General features: G+C 43.2%; 1 protein-coding gene across 1 annotated transcript in view; it reads left to right on the top strand.

The window, feature by feature from the left end:
• The first annotated feature begins 728 nt into the window (after window positions 1–728).
• Window positions 729–27,374, top strand: part of cdc27 (cell division cycle 27) — a 148,018-nt gene continuing 121,372 nt past the window's right edge. The window contains exon 1 of the mRNA XM_043675341.1: window positions 729–928. Coding sequence (XP_043531276.1) covers window positions 902–928 — 27 coding nt within the window. The 5' untranslated portion in view covers window positions 729–901. The remainder of the gene's footprint in view (window positions 929–27,374) is intronic.

The raw sequence follows: 27,374 nt of genomic DNA, 5'->3' as shown, positions 1-27,374 counted from the left end.
TCTTGGCATCCTTGATGGCTTTGCAAAGATCAGACCTAGACTTCCCATGTAAGTCAGGGTCATCTGACGTGAACACCTCAGACCTGGACTTCAGTGAGAATGTAATTTGCAAACATAACAAACGTGGGGCAAGAGGAAAACTTTCTCACAGCACGAATAATGCGAGTCTAGAACGAGGAAGAGAGTTCTGAGGAAGTCACTGGAATGTCACTCTGATTTCTTTCCACAGATCCTGGTGAAGGGCTTATGCCCAAAACGTTGATTCTCCTGCTCCTCAGCTGCTATCTGCTGTGCTTTTCCAGCACCACACTTTTTGACTCTTTCCACAGATTTTGCCAGATCTGCTGAGCTTTTCCAGCAATTTCTATTTTTATGCCAGGAATGCAGTATTTGGAAGTGTGGAGAGAGCTAAGTTCAAGAGAGCATTAGATCATTATTTTAAAAGTAACCATGTGCAGGGTTTCATTGAAAAAGCAGGAGAATGGCGCAATGCTGATGCAGACACAATGGTTTCCTTCTACATTGTAAAATTCTGCAATAGTGATAAGTCTTTGCAAAACTGATCACCACGGTAAAAGAAACAAACGGAATATTAAACCGTATGGTATACAAAGTGTCACCCTGGAATCTAACCTGTCGAACATTACCATCAGCTGGAACCAAATCAGTACAAACTCTACTCCCAATGCTCGTCCTCACAACTTCCAATGGTTTAACTTCCGGCGAGTCAACTTCCGGCAAGGCTCGGCTATCTCCGGAGTCACTCGTTGATTTCCGACTGGCTTGCTGTCGTGCTGCCGGCCGTTAGGATCCGGTGGTTGTGACTGTTGAAATTTGAATTCTGGGCCGAGCTGTGGGTGATGCGAAGCCGCGCCACTGGGTACAGACTGATTCTCGCATCATGACAGTGCTGCAGGAACCCGTTCAGGTAAACTGGGCCTCGGGGGTTCCCGGGCCGGCTGTCACTTGCCAAACCGGCCCGTGTGTGAGTGAAGAGCTGGCCGGCCGCCCCTACCTTCCAGGCCCAGCCCGGTCCGGACCGGGGCAAGGGACCGGGCCTGGGGTTTGGGAGCTGGGTGGCTTGTTGTTGAGTTTTTAAACTGGATGTGAAGTCTTTATGAGAGCAGTGGTATTCTCGTTGGATGAGGTTTTGTGTTTTCCAAACAGCGGGACTGGTTGGTGGATTTATGTTCATCTAGCATTCTGCCAGGCCTAGTTTGTTGCTTTTTTTAAAAAAAAATTCTGAGGCAAAACAACAGTTGGACCTGGTCCATAGGAAGATCACACCTACTCTATCCAAAGATCGCTTTCCTTTTGTTTTTCCCCCAAAACTTTGCTACTTTCAGGCACTCCTGCAGGCTTCGAGAGAAACAGAAAATACTTAGCTTTTGGTGCTGGTCCTGTTGGAATTTAACTGCTTTCTTCCTGTTTAGTAGGTGCTGAAAGTGTAATGGTGGGTGTTGGAATGTCCACTTCTGAACAGAAAAGTTCCATGAGGTAGGATTGAGATAATTGGCTCGAAACATTGTGTATACGGGGAAGAAAAATGTTAGCTGTATAGAATGGAGTGTTAATGATCACGAGTATTGCAGGCACTGGGAATGTATGAACAAGTAGCAAGAGTTAATAATTCAGCTCCTCGAACCTGTTGTTATTTAGTAAAATCGTGAATGGTCTGTTTGTTCGTAACCTCAGATCCACACTCCTTACTTTTGATAACTTGTCACCCTTTTGCTTAACAAAACTTTTTCACTTTGACTGCTTGCATGATTTGTAGTGATTACTTTGGGTGTCAAGACAAGAATTGTGAAGCTGGTTGATTCAGTCAGGAATTATTGTGAGCTGACTTGAGTTTGACAAGTTTCAGTTTTTCTTAGTTGCAATCAAAAAAGAAAATTCATGTGTGCTGTTCATAGGGTTTCAACTCTGAATGCTGTAGAAAATGTTGATGTTAGCCTGGGGGTTGGGGGTGGGGGGTTCTTCAGGCCAAAGGGATGAGAAAGAAAGAAGGTAAGAAATAGTGATGGAATAGAGATTGAGGCACAAATCTGCAACTTTGCTTTGAGTGAATGTTGACTTGATTAACTCCTAAGTAAGTTAATCAAGCAGATGATTAGATTACATTACAGTGTGGAAACAGGCCCTTCGGCCCAACAAGTCCACACCGCCCCGCCGAAGTGCAACCCACCCATTCCCCTACATTTACCCCTAACCTAACACTACGGGCAATTTAGCATGGCCAATTCACCTGACCTGCACATCTTTGTGACTGTGGGAGGAAACCGGAGCACCCGGAGGAAACCCACGCAGACACGGGGAGAACGTGCAAACTCCACACAGTCAGTCGCCTGAGGCGGGAATTGAACCCAGGTCTCGGGTGCTGTGAGGCAGCAGTGCTAACCACTGTGCCACCGTGCCGTTCATCTTATTGCTACTTGTGTGATACCTAGTGACTGCTTTCCCTAAAGGTTTGCATTTCGGAATGTTATCGAACTAACCAGAGTTGCAGAAAATGCAATATCATTGCAAATGTCTTCTTTGTCTCCTTTTGTCCCAGCCTACAAGCATGTATGCTTTTGAATAGGTGTATTGTAACTACTTTGCAGGTCCTGAGACCCATCCAGCAGTCTTGAGCCAAAGGCTGGTGATTGATTTTTTCTCCCTCGGCAGAGAAACTCGTCAGAATAAGTTCCATTTCAAACAAAGTATTACTTTAAATTGTAGAAAGCTAATAACAGTTGAGCTGAAGTCTTTAAGGCTCCATATGCAGAAACAATTAAAATCATGTTAAAAGGTTACTGGAACAATCAATGGTCTGTATAAGATTGAAATAAAAAGGGTTGGAAGTTATGTTACAGTTGTATCAAGTTCTGATTAGGCCACATCTGAAGAACTTTGACCCATTCAGGACATGCACTTCAAAGATGTTCAAGTGGGTGGGATTGCAGTCACCAGTGCCATTCTTAGTTACAAACAGTAAAATGGGAACAGCTTCTTGTGGGTAAGTCTACAGCAAAGCAATGGATGGCATTCAAAAAGGAGTGCGCTGAGTACAGGTCCAAATGTACCCACTTTAGGGGGAAGTGCAGGAGCAATATGTTCAGCAATGGGTGCCTTGGACAATTCAGGACGAGATAGGAAAGAGTAAGGCTTTTAGCAAGTCTAAAGGGAGCAATTCAGCTGTGGCCCTAGAGGAATACAGGAAGAGCACAAGGGAACTGAAAGCAATTAGAAGAGCAAAAATGGGGCAAAAGGCATGATTTAAAGTTTAAGTTTTTCTCAGTCACAATAAAAAAAACTCAACTTGTGCTTGTTAAATGGGTAGAAATTCTGAATGCTGTAGAAAATGTTGATGGTGGTCTTGGGGAAAAAAGATCTTCTTCTGATCAAAGGGATTGGGGTGAATCCAAAGATTTAAGGGAAAAAAGTTAACCAGAGAAAGAATAGGATCCATTCGGGAAATCTGCATGTGAAACTGTGGGTATTGGAAGGGTGTGCAATGAACACTTCGGTATTCACTCTGGAAGACGAGAACGTTTGCATGGCGTCCAGGAAAAGTGATAGTGAGGAACTTGGACAGTTTGACATAGGAAATGGCGAGGTATTGAATCTGCTGTCAGGCTTAAAACAGACAAATCCCTTGGCCTGGATGTGGGAGGTGAGGCAGGAAATTACAAGGGTTCTGACATGAATCTTTAATTTCGCTGTGGCCACGGGCGATGTGCCAGTGGTCTGGAGAAGGACAAATATGGTTTTACCTTTTTTTTTAAAATATCAACGATGGAAGATATGAGCTAGGAAATTACAGACTGGCGAGTCTCGCGTTAGTGATAAGCAAACTATTGGAGGAAACTCTGAAGGAGAGAATTAATACCAACTTGGAAAGGCATGAGGGATAAATAGCATGGCTTTGTTAGAGGGAGATCATGCCAAACAAATTTGTCAGACATTTTCGAAACTGTGATCAAGCATGAAGTGCAGGAGGTTCAGTTCATATAGTTTATGTGGATTTTAACAAAGTTTTTGACAAGTTCCACATGGGAGATTGATTAATTGAGAAGGTTAAAGAACATGGAATTGAGGGGAAAATGGCGAGATGGCTCAGAACCTGGCTTCTTAATAGGACACAAAGGATAATGGTAGAAGGCTGTTTGAGTGACTGGAGACCGGCATCCAGCTTTGCACCACAAGGATCCTACTGAAACCTTCATTGTTTGTGGTACACACAGATGAAAATGTTAATCAAATTTGCACACGGGATTAAGAGAGGTTAATAGCCAAGATGATGCTTGTGGGTTAGTGGAAGTAGTAGATGGATTAGTCAGATGGGCAGACCAATGGCAGATGATATTTAACCTGAATAAGTGAGAGGTGGTGCATTTTGGAAGAAGAAACAAGGTGAGGGAGTATTTAATGAATTGCAGGACACTGGGTAGCTTAGAGAAATAGGAATTTTGGGGTAATTATTCATAGATCCCTGAAGTTGGCAGAGCACACGAATAGGGTATTTAAAGCATATGGGCACTTGTTTTCATCGGTCATGGAAAAGAGTATAAGAGTAAGGAGTAATGTTGAATTTGAATGGACCATTGTCAATACTGTGTGTAGTTCTGGTCACCTCACTACAGGATGTATGTTTTCCTTAGAGCAGAGAGGACTGAGGAGGACATGACTGAGGCATATAAGATTGAGGGATAAGGACAGGGAGGAAGCAGCTGTTCCCCTTAGTTGAGGGTTCAATGGTGAGAAGTCTTAGTTTCAGGGTAATGGGTAGGAGATTCGGAGGGCACGGGGAGGGGGAATGTTTTTACTCAGTGGGTGGCAGGAATCTGAAATGCACTGCCTGGGGAAATTGTGGAAGCTGGAAATTGTACAACATTCAAAAAATATTTGGATAAACACTTCAAATATCATAACATGCAAGGATATGGGACAGGTTCAGGAAATTGGGATGAGGGCATTTTTAAGTGGTAGTTATGTTGGTGAAGGGTTTTTTCTGCACTTTATGAATCTATGAAATAAACGTTAACCTAACCTAATTAACTACAAGCAGAAAATCAGTTTCAGCAACTTTGCTGTTCCAGCACTGTTCTGTCTTGTGTCCTCGTGGCAGAGTCCTTGGCCTCTCCTATATCTCATATACTTACTGCCCCTCAAGACATAATCTGAAGACACAGTGTATGTGTGCTGATAACACCCTTCTCAACTTGACCAGTTGAAGAATGAAGGCTTGTGGGGATAAAGCAGGAAAGTGCAGTTGAGTAATATCTGATCAGCTATGATCTTCTTAAGCTCTGTTCGTTCATCAGGTAGTTGAGACAACCACGTAATGGAGAAGTGGTCAGAAAGCTAGTGTTTCCAAATAAACCGGTTGGACCATAACTTGGTGTTGTGAGATTTTTGGATATGTATAATGTGAGGAATAGAGCAAATAAAGCCACTGTACCAGCAAAATATTGTTGCCATGATGGAAACTTGGCTTGAAGGGGGCGAAGATGATGGATACCTGGAATTTGCTCCTAAGGTTATTGAAACAAATCCTCATTTAGAGGAAATTGGGATGTGCATGGCAATTATGTTTTTGGAGATGTCTCTTGATTAAACTTAAAATATAAGCCATAACTATTAATTTAATCTGGGGCAGTGTTCGTAGACCGTGTTAATATCTGGGTCTGTAGTTTGTGAAGGAGCAAAAATGTTTTTTAGTACAGTGATATGTACGTGTCAGATGTGAGAGTTTAAGGGTTACTGTGGATTATATCTGCCATGAATGCTGTTGGCTGCGAGTCTTATCGGATCGATTGGAGAGCCAGTTAGAAGCAATGAGGAATTTGCAACAGCATCAGTATGTGATGGATGGCAGTTATAGGAAGGAGGGCAAGTCTCAGATACAGTCACATAGATGGGTTAACTCCAGGAAGGGTAAGACAGGTAGGCAGCTAGTGCAGGAGTCTTTTGTGGATATACCCATTTCAAACAGGTATGCTGTTTTGCAAAATGTAGGGGGTGATAGATTATCAGAGGAACGTAGCACCAACAGCCAAGTTTCTGGTACTGAGACTGGATCTAATGCAATGAGGGGTACGTCTGGTTCCAAGAGATCAATTGTGTTAAGGGGTTCTCTTGTCTGAGGTACAGATAGACGTTTCTGTGGCCAGCAGCAGAAAATCAGAATGGTGTGTTGCTTCCCTGGTGCCAGAATCAAGGATGTCTCAGAGACGGTGCAGAATGTTGTCATGGGGGAAGAGGGGCCAGCAAGAAGTCATTGTCCACATTGGAATCAACGACATAGGAAGGGGAAAGGTTGAGATTCTGAAGGGAGATTAGAGAGTTAGGCAGAAATTTAAAAAGGGGGTCCTCGAGTGTAGTAATATCTGGGTTACTCCCGGTGCTACGAGCTAGTGAGGACAGGAATAGGAGGATAGAGCAGATAAATGCATGGCTGAGGAGCTGGTGTACGGGAGAAGGATTCACATTTTTGGATCATTGGAATCTCTTTTGGGGTAGAAGTGAACTGTACAAGAAGGACCGATTGCACTTAAATTGGAAGGGGACTAATATACAGGCAGAGAAATTTGCTAGAGCTGCTCAGGAGGATTTAAACTAGTAAGGTGGTGGGGTGGGACCCAGGGAGATAGTGAGGAAAGACATCAATCTGAGACTGGTACAGTTGAGAACGGAAGTGAGTCAAACAGGCAGGGACAAGGTAGGACGAATGAATTAAGCTGCATTTATTTCAATGGAAGGGGCCTAATAGGGAAGGCAGATGAACTAAGGGCATGGTTAGGAACATGGGACTGGGATATCATAGCAATTACAGAAACATGGCTCAGGGGTGGGCAGGACTGGCAGCTTAATGTTTCAGGATAGAAATGCTACCGGAAGGATAGAAAGGGAGGCAAGAGAGCAGGGCAACTGACATTTTTGATAAGGGATAGTGTTACAGCTGTGCTGAGGGAGGATATTCCTGGAACTACATCCAGGGAAGTTATTTGGTGGAACTGAGAAATAAGAAAGGGATGATCACCTTATTGGGATTGTATTATAGACCCCCTAATAGTCAGAGGAAAATTGAGAAACAAGCTTGTAAGGAGATCTCCGCTATCTGTAAGAATAATGGGGTAGTTATGGTAGGGGATTTTAACTTTCCAAACATCGACTGGGACTGCCATAGTGTTAAAGGTTTAGATGGAGAGGAATACAAGACAATTTTCTGATTCAGTATGTGGATGTACCTACTAGAGAAGTTGCAAAACCTGACCTCCTCTTGGGAAATAAGGCAGGGCAGGTGACTGAGGTGTCAGTAGGGGAGCACTTTGAGGCCAGCAACCGCAATTCTATTAGATTTAAAATAGTGATGGAAAAGGATAGACCAGATCTGAACGTTTGAAGTTCTAAATTGGCGAAAGCCTAATTTTGACAGTATTTGGCAAGAATTTTTGAAAGCTGATTGGGGGCATATGCTCGCAGTAAAGGGACGACTTCAAAATGGGAAGCCTTCGGAAATGAGATAACGAGAATCCAGAGAAAGTATGTTCCTGTCAGGGTGAAAGGAAAGGCTGGTAGGTACAGGGAATGCTGGATGACGAAAGAAATTGAGGGTTTGGTTAAGAAAAAGAAGGAAGCATATCTAAGGTATAGACAGGATAGATCGAGTGAATCCTTAGAAGAGTATAAAGAAAGTAGGAGTATACTTAAGAGGGAAATCAGGATGGCAAAAAGGGGACATGAGATAGCTTTGGCAAATAGAATTAAGGAGAATCCAAAGGGTTTTTACAAATATATTAAGGACAAAAGGGTAACTTAGGAGAGAATAGGACCTCTCAAAGATCAGCAAGGCAGCCTTTTGTTAGGAGCCGCAGAAAATGGAGGAGACTAAATGAATATTTTGCATCAGTATTTACTGTGGAAAAGGATATGGAAGATATAAACTGTAGGGAAATAGATGGTGACATCTTGCAAAATGTCCATATTACAGAGGAGGAAATGCTGGATGTCTTGAAATGGATAAAGATGGATAAATCCCCAGGACCCGATCAGGTGTACCCGAGAACTCTGTGGGAAGCTAGAGAAGTGATTGCTGGGCCTCTTGCTGAGATATTTGTATCATCGATAGTCACAGGTGAGGTGCCAGAAGACATGGAGGTTGGCGAGCATGGTGCCACTGTTTAAGGACAAGCCAGGGAACTATAGACCAGTGAGCCTGACGTCGGTGGTTGGCAAGTTGTTGGAGGGAATCCTGAGTGACAGGATGTACATGTATTTGGAAAGGCAAGGACTGATTAGGGATTGTCAACATAGCATTGTATGTGGGAAATCATGCCTCACGACCTTGATTGAGTTTTTTGACGAAGTAACAAAGAGGATTGATGAGGCAGAGCGGTAGACGTGATCTATATGGACTTCATTCAGTAAGGTGTTCGGCAAGGTTCCCCATGGGAGACTGATTAGCAAGGTTAAGATCTCTCAGAATACAGGGAGAACTAGCCATTTGGAAACAGTACTGGCTCAAAAGTAAAAGACAGGGAGTGATGGTGGAGGGTTGTTTTTCAGACTGGAGGCCTGTGATCAGTGGAGTGCCACAAGAATCGGTACTGGGTCCTCTTTGTTTTGTCATTTGCATAAATGATTTTGATGTGTGCATAAGAGGTGCAGTTAGTAAATTTGCAGATGACACCAAAATTGGAGGTGTAGTGGACAGTGAAGAGGGTTACCTCAGATTACAACAGGATCTTGACCAGATCGGCCAATGGGCTGAGAAGTGGGAGATGGAGTTAATTCAGATAAATGTGAGGTGCTGCATTTTGGAAAAGAAAATCCTGGCATGACGTATACGCTTAATGGTAAGGTCCAAGGGAGTGTTGGTGAACAAAGAGACCTTGGAGTGCAGGTTCATAGCTCCTTGAAAGTGGAGTCGCAGGTAGATAGGATAGTGAAGAAGGCGTTTGGTATGCTTTCCTTTATTGGTCAGAGTATTGAGTACAGGAGTTGGGAGGTCATGTTGCGGCTGTACAGGACATTGGTTAGGCCACTGTTGGAATATTGCGTGCAATTCTGGTCTCCTTCCTATCGGAAAGATGTTGTGAAACTTGAAAGGGTTCAGAAAAGATTTACAAAGATGTTGCCTGGGTTGGAGGATTTGAGCTACAAGGAGAGGCTGAACAGACTGGGGCTGTTTTCCCTGGAGCGTCGGAGGCTGAGGGGTGTTCTTATAGAGGTTTACAGAATTATGATAGGGTCAACAGGCAAAGTCTTTTCCCTGGGGTTGGTGAGTCCAGAAGTAGAGGGCATAGGTTTAGGATGAGAGGGGAAAGATATAAAAGAGACCTAAAGGGCAAAGTTTTCAAACAGAGGATGTGGTGGAGGCTGGTACAATTGCAACATTTAGGAGGCATTTGGATGGTATATGAATAGGAAGGGTTTGGAGGGATATGGGCCGGGTGCTGGCAGGTGGGACGAGGTTGTGTTGGAATATCTGGTCAGCATGGATGGGTTGGACCGAAGGTTTCCATGCTGTACATCTCTGACTCTCAGTACTGTAACTTGTGTGATGCTGGAAATATGCACCAGGTCAAGCAGAATCCAAGGAGTAGGACATTCTACATTTTGAGCATAAGCCCTTTATCAGGAGTGTGGAAAAGGAAGGGGGCTGAGAGATAAATAGGGCGGTAGGGGTGGGTAGGTGGAAAAGTTGATGGGTAGATGATTGGCTTAAGCCGAAAATGTCGACTCTTCTGCTGCTTGGATGCTGCCTGACCTGCTATGCATTTCCAGCGCCACACTTTTCGACTCTGACTCTCCAGCATCTGCAGTTCTGATTTTCTCAAACACTAACTTGCAAGGCTACAGACCAGCTACTGGAAACTGGGGTTAAAGTTTGTGGGTCATTTATTCAGCTGAAGCAGGCATAATAAACTGGATGATCTCTTTCTGTGCTGTAACATATTAATGGCTCTTTATGACACGTCTCTAACACAGGTGAAACTTGAAGCTGGACCTTCTGGCTCAGATGTAGAACTACTATCGCTGTGCCACAAGATCTCTTGCATACAGTGCATGTGTATCAACACTTGAGGCACGTAATTAGTCAGTGAGCTGGAGGCACAGATCGCCAGCTTCCCGAATGGCTATTTTTGAAATAATATAGATCTAATTTTCTTAGAGCAAGACTGAGTGCCAAATATTACTGGATAGAACATCTTCAGAGCAGATATGCAAGTGTGGAAAGGAGCGAGAGTGTCAGGGTTAATGAAGAAGAATGGTTCTTTCTGGACTGTTGCTGCAAGTCAGCAATTGGTCAGAGAGAGAGAGAAAGTCCAATAGGAGCCAAAGACAACATTTAGTTCGTTAACTGGACATGTGATTTTTTTTAAACTTTGTGACTAGTTGTATGGGCTATTAATTTGTGGTGAAAAATGTGAAGAGAATGAAATAACTTGACAGAGTATTCTGTCACCAAGTTGCTCTTTACACATGCATAGCACTTGACACTGATCCAACCTCAGAGCCAGACCTCAGAGTGAGCGGAACCTCTGATGCTCCTGTTTATCTGTCAGCCAGGGCTCCCTGATTGGGGCTGTTAATGTGGTGCAATCAGGGACTTCATTCTCTGAGGTTGACCTCATTACAATCATGACATCCCTTCCCCCTCTAGGTCTGGGGACATAGGCTTGTTCTTTCTCTTGTATTTTATTGTGGGGCATTTTAGTCGGCCAGGTACCTCTGACTCCACCTTGTATACGGGTGGTATGTCATACTCAAAAGCTTGCTTCTCGTGCTCAGGAATCTTGCAAGAAATTCATTCTCCTCTTCAGGTGGCAACGGCATCCACTGTGTCCATCTCAGATTCTGTGGTATCACCAACCCTTGACAGCGAGGGATAACCCATGGGTTCTGAACAGTTGGAAAGATCGTCAAACTGGAAATTTTTTGTTCCCTGATTGTTTTCGATTTTGAAGTTTACTTCCTTGTTCAGGACTGTAGCATCTGCAGGAACTATACATCATTGGACTTGACCTCGCATCAACCATGGCCCTTACCCACACAGTGCCATACCCATGGTTCCTGTACCAAAAGTTCCTACCCTGAACTAGTCTTTCTCGCTTGGCCTCGTCTTGTGTCCGACGTTCTTCCTGATGATTTCATTCCCCCACACCCTACTTCGGTCATAAAGATTAGATTTAACCTGAGGTGGAGTCTTCTCCCCATTACCAGCTCTGCTGGAGCTATCCTTATAGTTGCATGAAGGGTAATCCTACAATCAAACAGGAACCAGGGCAGTTTGGTATAAAGTGAAGCTGTAGGCTGATTCTTTAAGCCTGCCTTCAAAGTTTAGACTGCTCTTCCTGACAGACCAGTGGATGATGAAAATCATTTGACTTCAGGAAATACTCAAATTCCCTACTGGTAAATGACATCCCATTGTCTATGACCAACACTTCTGGGAGTCTGTATTGCAAATAATGTGCATATAGTTTTTCTATCATCCCTGTGTTTGATGAAGAACCCTGTGTACGTCCAGCCACTTTGGGTAGGCATCCATAATGACTCAGAGCATTGAGCCTATGAAAGGCTCTGCACAATCAATGTGTAACTGAGTCCAGGGTTTATATGACCACTTTCATGAATATGGGAGAGCTGCTGGCCGTAAATGTCGTCCTTGTTGGCAGTCTGGGGACTGCTACACCAATCCAACTATGTCCGCATCTAATCTTGGCTACCAGACATAAACTCTTGCCAGCATCTTCATTTGGAATCCCCTGGATGACCCTGGTGGAATTGAGACTTTGGCAGCGACCTTTGCTTAGGACAGTCACTCTTGCTCCCCGTAGTGAAATGCTGCCCTCTACTGTGATCTGATCTTCCTGGGTTCCAAAAAGTTTCAATTCCAGTTATGATAGCTATTAGTTGTCCCCTGCCCACCACCAGCTATTTCAGTTTTGCCAGTACTGTATCTTTCTGCGTCCAAGGTTTGATATTGTGAGCTGTGACTGGAAGTCCAGAAAAGTTCACACCATTTTGGACTTTTCCGGTTGCGGTACCACCAGTGGCATCTCTGCCACTCGGAGGCAGTTCAATGAATCTGTGTTTGCTCCTTGGCTTTCTGCATTGTGTCCCAACTTGTAATTATATGTACTTAGTATTCGAGCCAATGGCTGAACTTGGCCTGAAGCTATGGGCGGCACTGCTTTGTCCTGTTTAAGCGATTTTTAAAATTTATTTATTTATTTTCTTTTGTCCGTTTATTATTACAAATTTATGTCTGTCAAGGTATTATTGGAAATTCCTAATTTCAGCACCCACCAAACCTTCCTTCTCAATCTGGGCATATTTACAGTCTGCATTAGCCCAACTCTTAGAAGCATCGATGTTCCTTTCCATTGGACTACCTGTGTGCTAATACTATCCCAGCGGTGTGCATGGAGACATTGCATGGAGACCAGATCTCTCTTGGGATCACAGTGTGCCACACCTGTTGATGTCTGATGGCGCGGTGGCTCAGTGCCTCTCAACACCAGGGACCCGGCTTCGATTCCTGTCTCTGGCGCCTGTCTGTGTGGAGTTTACACATTCTCCCTGTGTGTCTGCGTGGGTTTCCTTCGGATGCTGTGGGGCAATTATGTGCATTTTAGGTGAATTGGCCATGCTGAATTGCCCATCGTGTTAGGTGCACTTAGTTAGGGGTAAATATAGCGTCAGGGGAATGGGTGTGGGTGGGTTACTGTTCGGAGGGTCGGTGTGGACTTGCTGGGCCAAAGGGCCTGTTTCCATACTGTAGGGAATCTAATTTAATGTAATCTCAACACTATGGCTTGGTTACGCGACAATTTCCAAAGTGCATCTTTTTTCAAGAGTTGATGCAAAGATGCCAGCATGGAGGCCTGGTTATGTATGAACTTTGTGATAATTCACTAGCCCAAAGAAAAGCCTAAAGTCTCGTACTGATGTGGAAGCTGGGGCATGTTTGATCGCCGTCACCTTATCTTCCAACTGGCGTAACCCACTCTTGTTGACTCTGTAGCCCAAGTTGGTCACTTGGGGTGCCTGGAACGCACATGTTGCCCTTCTAAGTGCGAAATGTCTAAGGTATATGTTCAAGTTCTGTAAGTGCTCCTTATTTGTCTGTCATCGAGGTAAATGGTGACCTGGGGTAGACCTTGTAAAATGTTTTCCATTTTCTGCTGAAAAATTGCACGTACTGACGATACCCCAAATGGCAGCTTTCTATGTTGGAACAAACCCTTACGGGTTTGAATTGTAGCATGCTTCTGAGAATCTTAATCTAACTGCAATTGCATGTACCCAAGGCTTGTGCAGCTTTGTGTATAAATCCTCTGTGTAAGGGCTTGGGTGTTTATCCAGCTGTGAAAAACAGTTTACCATTTGTTTAAAATTGCCACAAAGGCAAGTTGACCCGTCCTGCTTCATATTCGGTGCTGCTTATTCCACAAACTGAACTATTTTTATTCCATTGCTTTCCAACCTTTGATTTCCACCTTTACTTTTGCCCCTAGGGCAAATGGCACTGGATGTGCCTTGCAGAATCGGTGAATTGCTTCCTGGTCAACATGCAAAGTGGCTTTGGCTCCTTTGGTCCCGAGATCATTCCAGAAAAAACTTGCAAATATTTAATTAGGATTTTGTTCCGGTAGCTATTTTCTAATCAAGAAGAAGGAACCCAACTGTTTGAATCTTTCTCAACCAATTTCAAGCCTTGGCTTGACTTTTTTACTACAGTCAGTGGTATCTGAATTGCTTCTCACAAGAGACCGGAATTAAGTTTTCACCTTTAATCTGTAAAATTTCTCAGGCTAGCCCAGGTCTTGTGCCAACTTAAGCGTTTGAGTCCAGAGCAAAGACTAATTCTGCTATCACTGAAACAGTAGCGTCGGTATCAACATCCATTAACATTGGGTGACCATTTAACCAGATGTTTATTTTGATTGGAACTTCTGAAACTGGTGTAAAGCGTCCGAGGAGCCGCGATATAAGTGGACCGGTAGGTGAGAAAAGTTAGCAAGTTCTATGGGGCGTGAGCAGGCAGAAACAATGGGTCTGCCTAGACAGTCCTGTTTGTGGATTTTCGAAAGGAGGTAAAGAGCTGTGTGGGGCTGGGGGAGTACGCGCTTGAATGCACTGGGTTGAGGGGTTGTGCACCACCAGCTAAAATGAGGTCAGGGTCTAACTGATGCTTTATGACAGTTTCAGAACTTGCAATCAAAATCCAGCTGCCTCCCCTTTGCGCATCCATGGTAATCTCTTAACACGTCCATCCCCCCACCAGGATGGTCTTGGGGCTATCTGGTTCCTTCTGGAGCAAAGGCCTGAACCATCCCCACCCACCAACACCCTCCTCCACTTTGCCAAGCTTATCCTCACCCTGTGAGATATTAAAGGGTTGATTTGCTCTGCTGACGTGCAGGAAATTGGATGTCCCGAGGGTAGGTTGGTGTCTTAGGGTGGTATGTCTTTGTCTTGCATGTAGAATGTAATGAATTTATATTCATATCTCTTGCCATTCAGAGCTATTTGCATCATCATCCCCTATTCAGAAATCAATTAGAAATGTACAGTTGGAATTTTGACTCCTTCCTGCAGTTTAAAAAAAAAGATTGACAACAGATTTGACCAGTAAGGGACGATTTTCATTATATTGTTTTTGGAAATGATGTGAGCACAACATGGTGTCTTGAGTGGCATGTGGCTGAGGGTTGTTTTGTGGGCATTTACTGACTGTAATGTGAAACTCTTGTACTGCATAAAGGCAGGACTGTTTCTTTTGTTCAGAGAGATCTTTGACACGACTGCGCAAGCCCTGCAAAGTGTGTGTTAAACGTTCCTCCAGAAAGCTTGTACCATATTTGCTTAATAAAATTTAGTTGTTGTGCACAGAAATTGACGTATTGCAGTTTCATCAAATGTGAAAAAATCTCAAGAAAAATAACAACACCCTGAATAACTTCTCTTTTAACTCTCATTTTCTTCGCACATGGGTCCCAGTTATGCCTGTCTCTTTGTCAGGGTATGTGGAACATTCGTTGTTCCAGCCCCCACCCACAACTCTTTCTCTGGCATATTGATGATATCATCAGTTCTGCTTCCTCCTCTCGTCCAGAATTAGAGAATTTCATTGATTTTGTTTCCAATTTCCGTCATGCCCTTGCTTTCACCTGGTCCATTTCTGACTCCTCCCTTCCCTACCTTGACGTCTCTGTTGCCATTTCTGGGGAAAAACTGGCAACTAATCTCCACTATAAAACTGCTGACTCCCATAGCTACCTAGACACCGTCCTTGCACTCTGCTTCCTGTAAAGATTCCATTCCCTTCTTCTAGTTTCTCTGTCACACATGTTCTGGTGAGGCCAAATTTGGCAAGGGAGCCTCTGAAATATCCATTTTCTTCCTGAACCGAAGGAAGAAGGGCTCATGCCTGAAACATCGATTCTTCTGCTCCTCGGATGCTGCTTGACCTGCTGCGCTTTTCCAGCAACACATTTTCAGCTCTGATCTCCAGCATTTGCAGCCCTCACTTTCCCCTAGCCTATCATCCCACCAGCATCCATACCCAAAAGATCATCAACCACCAGGCACACCTTCCCCTCCCGTTCCTTGCCCACCTTCCACAGGGGCTGTTCCTGCTGGGATACCCTAGTACACTCTTTCTTAACTCGCAACACCACACCCCACCCAGCACCTTCTCCTGAATTCACCTGAGGGTGTAACACCTGCCCGTTTACGTCCTCCCTCCAAAGTATCCAAGACTCCAAACGTACCTTCCAGTGAAGCAGCACTTTACCTGCACTTCAAGTAATCTGGTCAACTGCATTTAATGCTCACAATTCGGTCTTCTCTGCGCTGGGGAAACTAAGTGTAAACTGATTTCATGGAGCGTCTATGTTCTGCCTGGAAAAATGACACTGAACGTCCAGTTGCCTGCACTTCAACAGACCACCCAGTTGCCTGGCCAACATTTTTGTCTCAGACTTGCTGCAGTGCTCCGGTGAAGCTTAGCGCAAGCTGGGAGAACAAGACCTTTATTTTCCATTTGAAGACCCTGCTGCTCTCCAGATGCAGTATTGAGTTCAAGAATTTTAGGGCCTGAACTCTCCATGTCCAGCGCTCAATCTCACACACCAGGACTTATCGCGTTTAATGCTATTACACACTACTTATTGTAAGCCTCTAACAGCCTCTCTTAACTCTCCGAGCCGTATCGTTATCCACTCCTTTGTCTGTCCAACTGTTCCTCTCTCTCTCTTTGGGCTCTATCCCCACCTATTGTTTATTCCTTACCTATCATCTGCATAAAAACTGACATTTTACTACCTACCATCAGGTCTGAGGCTCGCTGGACCCGAAACATTAACTCTGATTTCTCTTCAGTGATGCTGCCGGACCTGCTGAGTTTTTCCAGCACCTTCTGTTTTTGTTTCTTTAGGAACGTGCTTTTTTCTTGTCACCACTGAAATAACTCCTCAGACACTGCTATCCCATCATCGCATCATCCTTTATTTACATGTGCATAGTACTTGGCACTGATCCAACAGCCCTCGGAGTGAGCAAAACCTCCAACGTTGCTGTTTATATTTTTTTTCCTCAGAATCAGCTCTGAGTGAACAGGACCCCTGACATGTTTTTGAGACATGGGGAAAGACGCAAGATGCATGAATCTTTATTCAGTTTCACGTAGCTGTTTTTTTTCTCCCCACACTACCGCCTAACTGAGGTAGTGCTTGTTTTTTCCCCAGCACCCATGTTGTGTGTGCAGGTGTGACACACAGTGAAAGACACAAAGTGCACAAATCTTTATTCAGTTTCCACCACCAGGAAGAAAGGAAACACCCGAGTGGCCAGTGACAAGCAGTGCCCTTCACATCAAAATGTTGCTTTTTTTTTACAAAGGCTGGTATCCCGTCACCAAGTCATCCTTTATTTCCACTAATCCAGCTCCCTCAGAGCCAGCTCTGAGTGAACAGAACCTCTGATGCTCCTGTTTTTTTTTTTGTCCGGTTTCCTCCCACAGTCCAAAAATGTGCAGGTTAGGTGAATTGGCTATGCTAAATTGCCCCTAGTGTTAAATGCAGGGGTAATTGTAGGGGAATGGGTTTGGGTGGGTGCGCTTTGGCGGGTCGATGTGGGCTTGTTGGGCCGAAGGGCCTGTTTCCACACTGTAAGTAATCTAAGTAATCTAAAATTCTAATTTTTCTTCTTTGTAAACCCCCACACTACTGCCTAACTGCGGTCGTGCTTATTTTTCCCCAGCACCCATGGGGTGTGTGTGCAGGTGTGAGACACAGAGGGGGTAATTGTAGGGGAATGGGTTTGGGTGGGTGCGCTTTGGCGGGTCGATGTGGGCTTGTTGGGCCGAAGGGCCTGTTTCCACACTGTAAGTAATCTAAGTAATCTAAAAATCTAATTTTTCTTCTTTGTAAACCCCCACACTACTGCCTAACTGCGGTTGTGCTTATTTTTCCCCAGCACCCATGGGGTGTGTGTGCAGGTGTGAGACACAAGGTGCACAAACCTTTATTCAAATTTCCACCACCAGGAAGAAAGGAAACACTCGAGTGACAAGCAGTGCCTTTCACATCAAAATGTTGCTGTCTGTACCTGTCAACCTCCCTGATTGGTCAGTTAATGTGGTCCACTCAAGGACCACTTGGCTCCAAGGTCCACTTGGCTGACTTTGTTAAAATCATGACAGAGAATAAATACAAAGGTATATATTAGTGGTGCAAAATAAAGTGAAATTTGGTAGCTGTCTTCAGGAACTTTTAACGTTTTTAATATAAATTTGGATTGTGGTTATGTGAATGGTGTAGAGTTTTGGGAGTGCATTCAAGAGAATGATGCAATGAGGAATGATTATTACTGGATCTGATTTTAGAACATACAACAGTATTGCGCAGTATAGCCCTTCGCCCCCTGATGTTGTACCAAGCATTTATCTTAATCAAAGACCAACCTAACCGAAAAACCCCTCAATTTGCTGCCGTCCATGCGTTTGTCCAGCAGTCACTTAAATGTCCTTGATGTCTCTGACCCTATTACCACTGCTGGCAGTGCATTCCACGCACCCACCTCTCTCTCTGCAAAAAACCTGCCTCTGACATCTCCCCTACACCTTCCTCCAATTGCCTTAAAATTCTGACCCCTTGTGACAGCCATTTCTGCCCTGTGGAAAAGTCTCTGGCTATCTACTCTCTCTATGCCTCTTGTTACACCTCTTAAGTCTCCTCTCTTCCTCCTCCTCTCCAGTGTGAAAAGCCTGAGCTCGCTAACCCTCCCTTCATAAGACAAGCCCTCCAATCCAGGCAGCATCCACTGCACCCTCTCTAAAGCATCAACATCCTTCCTCGAATGAGGCAACCAGAACTGGACACAATATTCCAGGTGTGGTCTAACCAGAGTTTTATAAAGCTGCAGCAAAACCTTGCAGCTCTTAAACTCAATCCCCCGTTAATGAAAGCCGAAACACCATACGCCTCCTTAACAACCCTATCATCTTGGGTAGCAATTTTGAGGGATTATTAGATGTGGACCCCAAGATCCCCACACTGTTCCTTCGCACTGCCAAGAATCCATCTTTAACTCTGTATTCAGCATTCAAATTCTGTCTTCCAAAATGTATCACTTCGTATTTATCCAGATTGAACTCCATCTCTCACTTCTCAGTCTAGCTCTGCATCCTGTCAGTGTCATGTTATGGACTGCAACAGCCCTCAGTGCTATCTACAATACCACCTACCTTTGTGTCATTGGCAAACTTAGTAACCCATCCTTCCACTTCTTCTTCCAAGTTAGCTATTAAAAACTGCAAAGCACAGAGGCCCAAGAACAGATCCCTGCGGAATACTACTGGTAACCAATCTCCAAGCAGAATGCTTTCCATCCACTACCATTCGCTGTCTTCTTTTGGCCAGCCAATTCTGTATCCAGACAGCCAAATTTCCCTGTATCCATATCTCCTAACTTTCGCAATGAGCCTGATGATCCTTAATCAAACCATGTTTTTCCAAATAGTCATAAATCCTATCTCTCAGAATCCTTTCTTATACATTGTTTACTACAGACGTAAGACTGACTGGTCTGTAATTCCCAGGAATTTCCCTATTCCCTTTGTTGAATAGAGGAACAACATTCTCTTCCCTCCCAATCAGCCAATACTTCTCCTATGGAGAGTGAGGTTGCAAAGATCATCTCCAGAGGCACAGCAATCTCATTCCTCACTTCCTGTTGTAACCTTGGATATATCTGGTCCGGCCCTGGGGAATTATCTATCTCGATGCTTCCTGGAATTTTCAACACATCCACTTTCTTAATATCAATCTGTTCAAGCCTATTAACCTGGTCCACAGTGGTGTCACTATCAACAAGGTCCTTCTCTCGAGTGAATACTGAAGCAAAAAACTAATCTAAAGCCTCCCCTACCTCTTCAGAGACTATTGGGGGGAAAAAAAGAACTAATAACCTTACCAAATCAGTGCAAAACCTTTCTCCACATCGAGTAGTGGGGATCTGGATTCCACTGCTTGAGTGTAGTGTTTCAATCTCTGCTTTCAAAAGGATCTAAACAGAAAAATGTGGAAACCTACAATGAAAAGCTGGGCAAAACTCAAAAGTTGTTGGTTCAAGCTGCATTGGCAGAAAAAAAACAAGTGCTTCATCGCAGTACTGATTGCCATGTTGTTGGAAGTGTTTTTTTTTCAGATGAGTCTGTAAATCTGTCTGCCTGTTGAAGTAAATGAATAAAAGTCCATTCATCTTGAAAGGAAATACAGTTTCCTTGGTATCCTCAATCTTGAACCAGTATTCTACTAAGCTCCTGACCTGTCCCGTGTAGATGGTAGATAGGCTTTGGAGAGTCAGGAGATGAGTTACTCACTGCAGGGTTTCTCACCTCTGACTTGGTCTTAGTCACTTGGTGTGTTTGGTTGGGCCAGTTCAATACAGGCCATTCTGCTACCATTAATGCAAATTTACTGTAATGCGATTGACAAATTGGGGACACGGTTTCTAAAGCATGGTTTTTCGATAATGTGGATTTGCACAAGAACTCAACCATCACGTTATAGAAGTAGTCCCTGTATCTGGTCAGTGGTAATCCCAAGATGTTGATAGTGGGAGATTCAGTAATGATTATGTGCTGAATGTCAAAAGGCGATGGTTGGATTATCTCTGCCTTTTTTTGGCACTTGAATGACACAAATGTGATTTGGCACTTAGCATCCCAACCTGAGATGTAGCCTTGGATCCTCTGGTGTTATCAGTAATTCACCAAGATTGGAAGTCTGGTATTATAGGACAGAAGAAGTCAAGGGACTAATTGAAGTTGATCTGGATGTTAAATGTACAAGTGAACATGCATCAGAGTAAATCCCTCGGTACTGCTTGAGTGGGATTGTAATACCAGATTCACTTGCATCGATGTTGCAGTAAATCGCAATTTTTCTCATAATAAAATTTATTGTTTGGAAAAAACAATTTTACACTTTCTTTTGAGCAGACCTAAGTACCTCAATATTTTCTTTAATATTTTCGGAATGGAAACATGGAATACACAGTATTTAGATTATATAAAATACAAGTTTTATTCTTGCTTTGCAATATTTGATCACTGTTTTGGTCAAGGTTTCTGTCCACACAGACACACAGACACATTTTCCCCGTGTCTGTGTGGGTTTTCTCTGGGTGCTCTCATTTCCTCCCACAGTCCAAAGATGGGCAGGTTAGGTGGATTAGCTGTGCTAAATTGTTCATAGTGTTCAGGGTTAAGTGCATTAGACTAATAGAGTAGGGGAATTGGTCTGGGTGGATTACTCTTCGGAGGGTCGGTTTGGACTTGGTGGGCCAATTAATCTGTGTCCACACTGTCGGGATTCTATGAATTGGTTAGGCATTTAAATTTAACCAATCTAAAAAACTATGAATTAAGAAATGACTTGATCCTTGTATTCTGGACTTAGTGAGGTTTGTGGACTGAGGCCAAGTCATTATACTGCTAGATTAGAATGTGGTGAAGGCTGTCTCAAATGTCTTCCAGCAATCAGTTAAGCTGGACCTCAACATCTGTGTTCGAGATTGATAAGGAATTGAGTAGTTCACTTGCCAATATGAGCTAACTTGAATCCAGCATCTTGATGAAACTGCAAGACATCATGGCCACAAGGAGAAAATAGTAGTGTTTCAGTCTCCAAAACTGAATGCAGTAATCCAGATTACAAGAGCCTGCACACATGAAACATCACTTTCTCATTTTTCTATTTCATTGCCCTTGAGGTGAAGGTCAACTTGACTTTGCTTTGGATAAAATTTTGTATCTGCACACATTCTTCCCATGCATGTGGCATGGACATCCTCAGGTTAAACCATCACCAGTTGTCTCTCCCTCTGTTCATGTCTTTGTCTTGTCTGCGTGAGCAACCTTAACATCTGGTAAGACTGTGGCGACTTTACCTTTTCATTGCACGCACTTGGGTTTTAAACATTCGAGGAGGCAAATCCATTTACCCTGCAAGGCTTCTGATTTGGTATTAACAATGTAACCCAGTTTGTGTGTGTTTATTCAAGATCGATGATCTTTTACCCCACGTAAATCCCTTCTGCCAAAATATTTCCCATTCAGTTTTCTAAATACTATGTTGATCTGGATGTTAGCAACAGTGAAACAGTGTTAGCTGTTAAATAATCACCCACAATTATGTTCAAAAATTTTCTTGATTCTATAACTCTTAGCACCCTTAACCAGCAAAGTTTAATTCATATCAATCTCTGAAATTTCAATTGAGCCCCAGCCTGAACAGTATTTTTGGGAGGACTCGTTGCCCCTGTTCCAGGATTCGGTAGTCGGTTTATGTAAAGAAATGTATTGTAACATCACTGTAATTTGCTGAGCTCTTTTTGAAGTTCTTTGTTTACTTCTCTCACAAGAGCAAATAGTCTGTCAACCTCATGAAATCCAAGCACACCTTTGGTCTAAGATTTGCAATCCTTGAATAAAGTAGCAGGCCTCACTTGAGTAGTTTACAATAAGTTTACCTGTAATAACATGCATCTGTAAGTTTGAATGCTTTCTGGAATTGTAAATAAAACGTACATGGATAGTTTCCCATCTGCCAGGTTAGTGATCTCCTCAAGAGCTTAATTGACTTTAATAGAAATGTCTTGGCCTATCAATTTCACGGTGACTCTTTTTGATGAGTTTGTTTTCCTAAATTGTCCCTATTGACATTTTCTACCAACTTTATTTGCAGTAAAACAAATCAACTAAGAAAATATTTGCCAATTTGTCTGTCTCATAACTGCATATAAATCTGCAGTGGCATTTGCAGTTCTCTAATCCAAAAGCATAATTTGATATTTTGGAGAATAGATCCCAAATTTCCTGTGATTTATTTTTAATTTTCCTGCTAATACCAATTGAACTTAGTGTCTTTTGAAATTAGTATCATCTGTTCACTTGAAAAGTATCTGTTTTTTCTTCCTTCACTCAAGAAACATAACAAATATGTTGGAAAAACAGACTTGGTCATGCAGACCTTTTGGGAGGGAATAGGCTTTGATCCCAGGATCTTGGACTAATTTAAGCCAGATCTCTCTTGTGACAGATCAGTGTGTTGATTCTGGCATGCATTAATGCAGCGCTCTCAACAATTAGTCTGGTTACAAATTAGAGACTGAGGCAAGCAAGTTTGGAGTTTCATTTTCATGCTGCTAATTTAAATCAACCTGAACAAAATAGAGCCTGTGCTAAATCAGCGCAAAAATGTCTTGACTCAAATTGAAAGAACAACCAACTTTTCACAATTGAGGAATAGAAGATTGGTTATTCATATAAATCACAAATCTTATTCCTGAAAAACAAAGAAATGTACTTCATCAGAAATTACTCAAACTGCCAGAAGATGTTTACCCTCCAATTAAACATAGGTGACTTAAATGTATGGAAATGCTGTCATTTGCAATGTAGAACATGGAACACAGAACGTTACAGCGCAGTACAGGCCCTTCGGCCCTCTATGGTTTCACAGGTCAGTGCAACAATGTGAAGCTCATCAAACCTACGCTTTCGTTCTTGTCTATATGACTATCCAATGACCATTTAAATGCCCTTCAAGTTGGCGAGTCTACCACTGTTCCCGGCAGTGCTTTCCATGCCCCTACTACTGAGTAAAGAAAGTACATGTGACATCTGACCCAGATCTAACACCCTCCATTTTTAAAGCTCCGTATTTTGTGCGATAGCCTATTGTGGGGAACCTTGACTCCCCATGGTAGGCTCATTCATCAAGTCAGGAAGAATGGGTTACAGAGGGATTTGGCTATCTGGATTCAGAATTGGTTGGCTGACAGGAGGCCGAGAGTGGTTGTAGATGGAATGTATTCTGCCTGGAGGTCAGTATTGAGTGGGGTCCTGCAGAGCTCTGTTCTTGGGCCTCTGCTCTTTGTAGATTCTAATAAATGACTTGGTTGAGGGGTTAGTAAATTTGCAGATGACACAAAGGTTGGAAATGCCATTGATAGTATCGAGGGCTATTGCAGGCTGCCACGCGACATAGACAGGATGCTGAGCTGGGCTGAGAAATGGCAGATGGAGTTCAACCTGGATAAATGCGAAGTGATCCGTTTTGGAAGGTCGAACTCGAATGCTGAATACAGGATTAAAGACAGGATTCTTGGCAGTGTGGAGGAACAGAGGGATTTGGGTGTGCAAGTACATAGATCCCTCAAAGTCGCCACCCAAGTGGATAGGCTTGTTAAGAAAGCATACGGTGTTTTGGCTTTCATTAACAGGAGGATCGAGCTTAAGAGCCATGAGGTTTTGCTACAGCTCTACAAGTCCCTGGTGAGACCACACTTGGAATATTGTGTCCAGTTCTGGTCGCCCTACTACAGGAAAGATAAAGAGGATCTGGAGAGGGTACAAAGAAGGTTTAGTAAGATGCTGCCCGGACTGAGGGCTTGCCTTAGGATGGAAGGTTGACCAAACTCTGACTTCTCTCTCTGGAGAGAAGGAGGAAGAGAGGTGACCTGATCGAGGTATACAAGATAATGAGAGAAATGGATAGAGACTTTTCCCCAGGGCAGGATTGACTGGCACGAGGGTTTGTAGTTTTAAGATCTTAGGAGAAAGATACCGAGGGGACGTTGGAGGTAGGTTCTTTGCACAGAGAGTTGTGAATGTTTGGAATGCGTTGCTAGCAGTGGTGGAAGCAGAGTCATTAGGGACATGTAAGCAACTGCTGGACATGCAAACGGATACCATGAATTGAGGGGTGGTATGTGAAGTTATTTTATTTAACGTTCGGATTAACCCTTGGCACAACATCATGGGTCAAAGGGCCTGTTCTGTGCTGTACTTTTCTATGATCTAAATGCCTTACTGCAATCCATGTACACCACACCAATCGCGTTACCCTTATCCACCTGTTTGGTCACCTTCTCAAAGAACTCAATAAGAATTGTCAGGCACGACCTACCTTCACAAAACCGTGTTGACTATCCCTAATCAACATATTCCTTTCTACGTGATTATAAATCCTATCTCTTATAACGTTTTCCAACACTTTACCCACAGCTGAAATAAGGCTCACTGGTCTTTAATTTCCAAGGTTCTCTCTCTCTTTCCCCTTCTTGAACAAGGGAACAACATTTGCTATCCTCCAGTCTGCTGGCACTAATCCTGTAGACAACGACGACATAAAGATCAAAGCCACAGGCACGGCAATCTCCTCCCTGGCTTCCCAGAGGTTTCTAGGATAAATCCCTGCCAGCCCGGGGGACATGTCTATTTTTACACTTTCCAGAATTGCTAACACCACCTCCTTGTGAACCTCAGTCCCATCTAGTCTAGTACCCTGTATCTCCATATTCTGCTCGACAACATTAGAAAAAGACAATGTGAATACTGATGGAAAAATATTCTTTGTAGTGCTTCCCTGATTTCCTTGTACTCCACGTGCAACTTCCCACTGCTACCCTTATTGTCCTTAATCTTACTTGTCATTTTTTATTCCTGATCTACCTATAGAAAACCTTAGGGCTTAACTCTTTCTTTCCTGACTAACGTGTAACTCAAGCACCCTAACTGAGCCTTCAGATTTCATCCTTCCATAAGCTGCCTCCTTCCTCTTGACAAGAGATTTAACTTCCTTCATAAACCACGTGTCCTGCGCTTGACAACTTCCTCCCTGTCTGACGGGTACATAGTTATCAAGAACCCGTAGTAGCTGTTCCTTAACTAAGCTCCACATTTCAACTGTGCCCATCCCCTGCAGTTTCCTTCCTCATCATGTGCATCCTAAATTTGATTAGATTAGAATCCCTATTTGTCCCAACAAGTCCATGCCGACCCTCTGAAGAGTAATTCACTCAAACCCATCCCCCTGACCTATATTTATCCCTGACTAATGCATCTAACACTGTGTGGGCAATTTAGCATGGCCAATTCACCTGAAATGCACATCTTTGGATTGTGGGAGGAAAACGGAGCACCCGGAGGAAACCCACGTAGACACTGGGAGAATGTGCAGACTCTACATAGGCAGTTGCCTGAGGCGGGAATCAAACACTGGTCCATAGTGCTGTGAGGCAACAGTCCTAACCACTGAGCCACCATGCCACCCACTTGCCTAATTGCGTCGTTATTGCCTTGCCCTGTGGTATGTACCTATTCATTTCCATCACCAAAGTAAATGTAACAGAATTGTGGTCACTATCACTAAAATGCTCACCTACCTCCAAATCTAACACCTGTCCGGGTTCATTACCCAGTACGAAATCATTACCCAGTGTGGTCTCGCCCCTTGTACTGTCTATATACCATATCAGGAAACCCTCCTGCATACATTGGACAAAAACTGACCCATCTAAAGTACTGGAACTGTAATATTCCCAGAATTTTCAAAGTAGAATATTGTAAAGCTGGCATCTAGAATGCATTTCTTAGAGGTGATAGAAAACCCAAGTTAGTTTGTTGCACCACCCCCTTTTAATCACAGGATTAAATGTGACTTATTCACTTGAAGAGTGTTCAAGACGGTTAGAAATGCACAGTACTCTGGACATGTATTAATGCTGATACGTCTTAACCCAGGCAGTACCTTCAAGATATTATATCTGCTGGTGCCATCTTATTCATATACAAAATATGGACAGTATTTATATGTATATCTGAATGTTGTCTTTCTTTGCCTTTTCTGTTCTTCTGTATCTGCTTTAATGAAAACAGATGAATCGGCTTCGCTGTTTACTTAGAACATTTTCTCTGACGATGCAGCTGATCAACCTTTTGATAAACTTTTATTTTCTCGTTGAGAACATGCTCACTTCTTGATTTTTCCTATTGTATTCTTCAAACTGCAGTAATTAAGGAAAGACTTAATGACACAGTTCAAGACAGTGTACTGGACAGGGACCGAGGCATTGATGTGTACAGATATTTTGAAGATGCCAGGACATTTTAAGAAACTGTTGAGTAAAACAAATGAAGCCTTGGGGTTCGTGATTCAAGGTATGAATTATAAAAGCAGGGGAGCACTGCTTTATAGAGCTCCAGTTAGACCGCAAATGAATATTACATCCATTCGAGATTATCGGACTTCAAGAAGGATGTGAGGGTGTTGGAGACCGTGCCGAGGAGATCTATCAAAATGGTTCCAAGGATATCCAGAAGTTTAGAACAAAGGGAATTGAAGACAATTGAAAGACGTGTGCAAGATTATGACAGGCTGAGACAAGATTGACAAAAAAAAACTACCAGTTTGCTGGTTGTGTCCCCTGGTCCTCATGCAGATTCAGGGTTTCTTGGAAAAAAAATGCAAGAGGTATGACGATGAAGTTTTTTTTCTGCAGCCACTGGTAGATCTGTAACTCACAACTGAGGAGGGTGATGGAGTTGGATACAATGACTGCCATTCAATTTCCTTTTGAAATCAATATCTTAAACAGATACAATTTACTGTACTGTATGGAGGTAACAAGATAAATAGCCTCCTTTTGTGCTTTAATGACTCCAAAAATAATTTGTACAGTGGTCTTTCTGTTGAGTACATTTCTGAAGGACTAAAGGCTATATCGTTCTTTTGCCTAACAATCATCATATTTTGTTTCCTTTGATAATCTGCTTTGCTAACGATTTGAGTCTGTGCTCACTTCACTACTGGGTTAACAAAGGTGATGGACCAGATTTTGCTGTGACAAAAACTATTTGTAATACCCTAAGCACAAACATAACTCCTACTTAACACAGATGCACAATTCAAATTAAGATTCTGGGTAAAGCAAGATAGAGGACGAGTGGCTGCAAGTATTGCTTTTTTTTTGTGAGGTATTTTAGGTGCTGGAGCTTGTTTCCTGAAATTCCAGGAGCAGTA

This window comes from Chiloscyllium plagiosum, chromosome 33 (assembly GCF_004010195.1).
Source record: "Chiloscyllium plagiosum isolate BGI_BamShark_2017 chromosome 33, ASM401019v2, whole genome shotgun sequence".
Lineage (NCBI taxonomy): Eukaryota > Metazoa > Chordata > Chondrichthyes > Orectolobiformes > Hemiscylliidae > Chiloscyllium > Chiloscyllium plagiosum.
The sequence above is the reverse complement of the archived record's forward strand: the minus strand, read 5'-3'. Positions and strand labels throughout refer to the sequence as shown.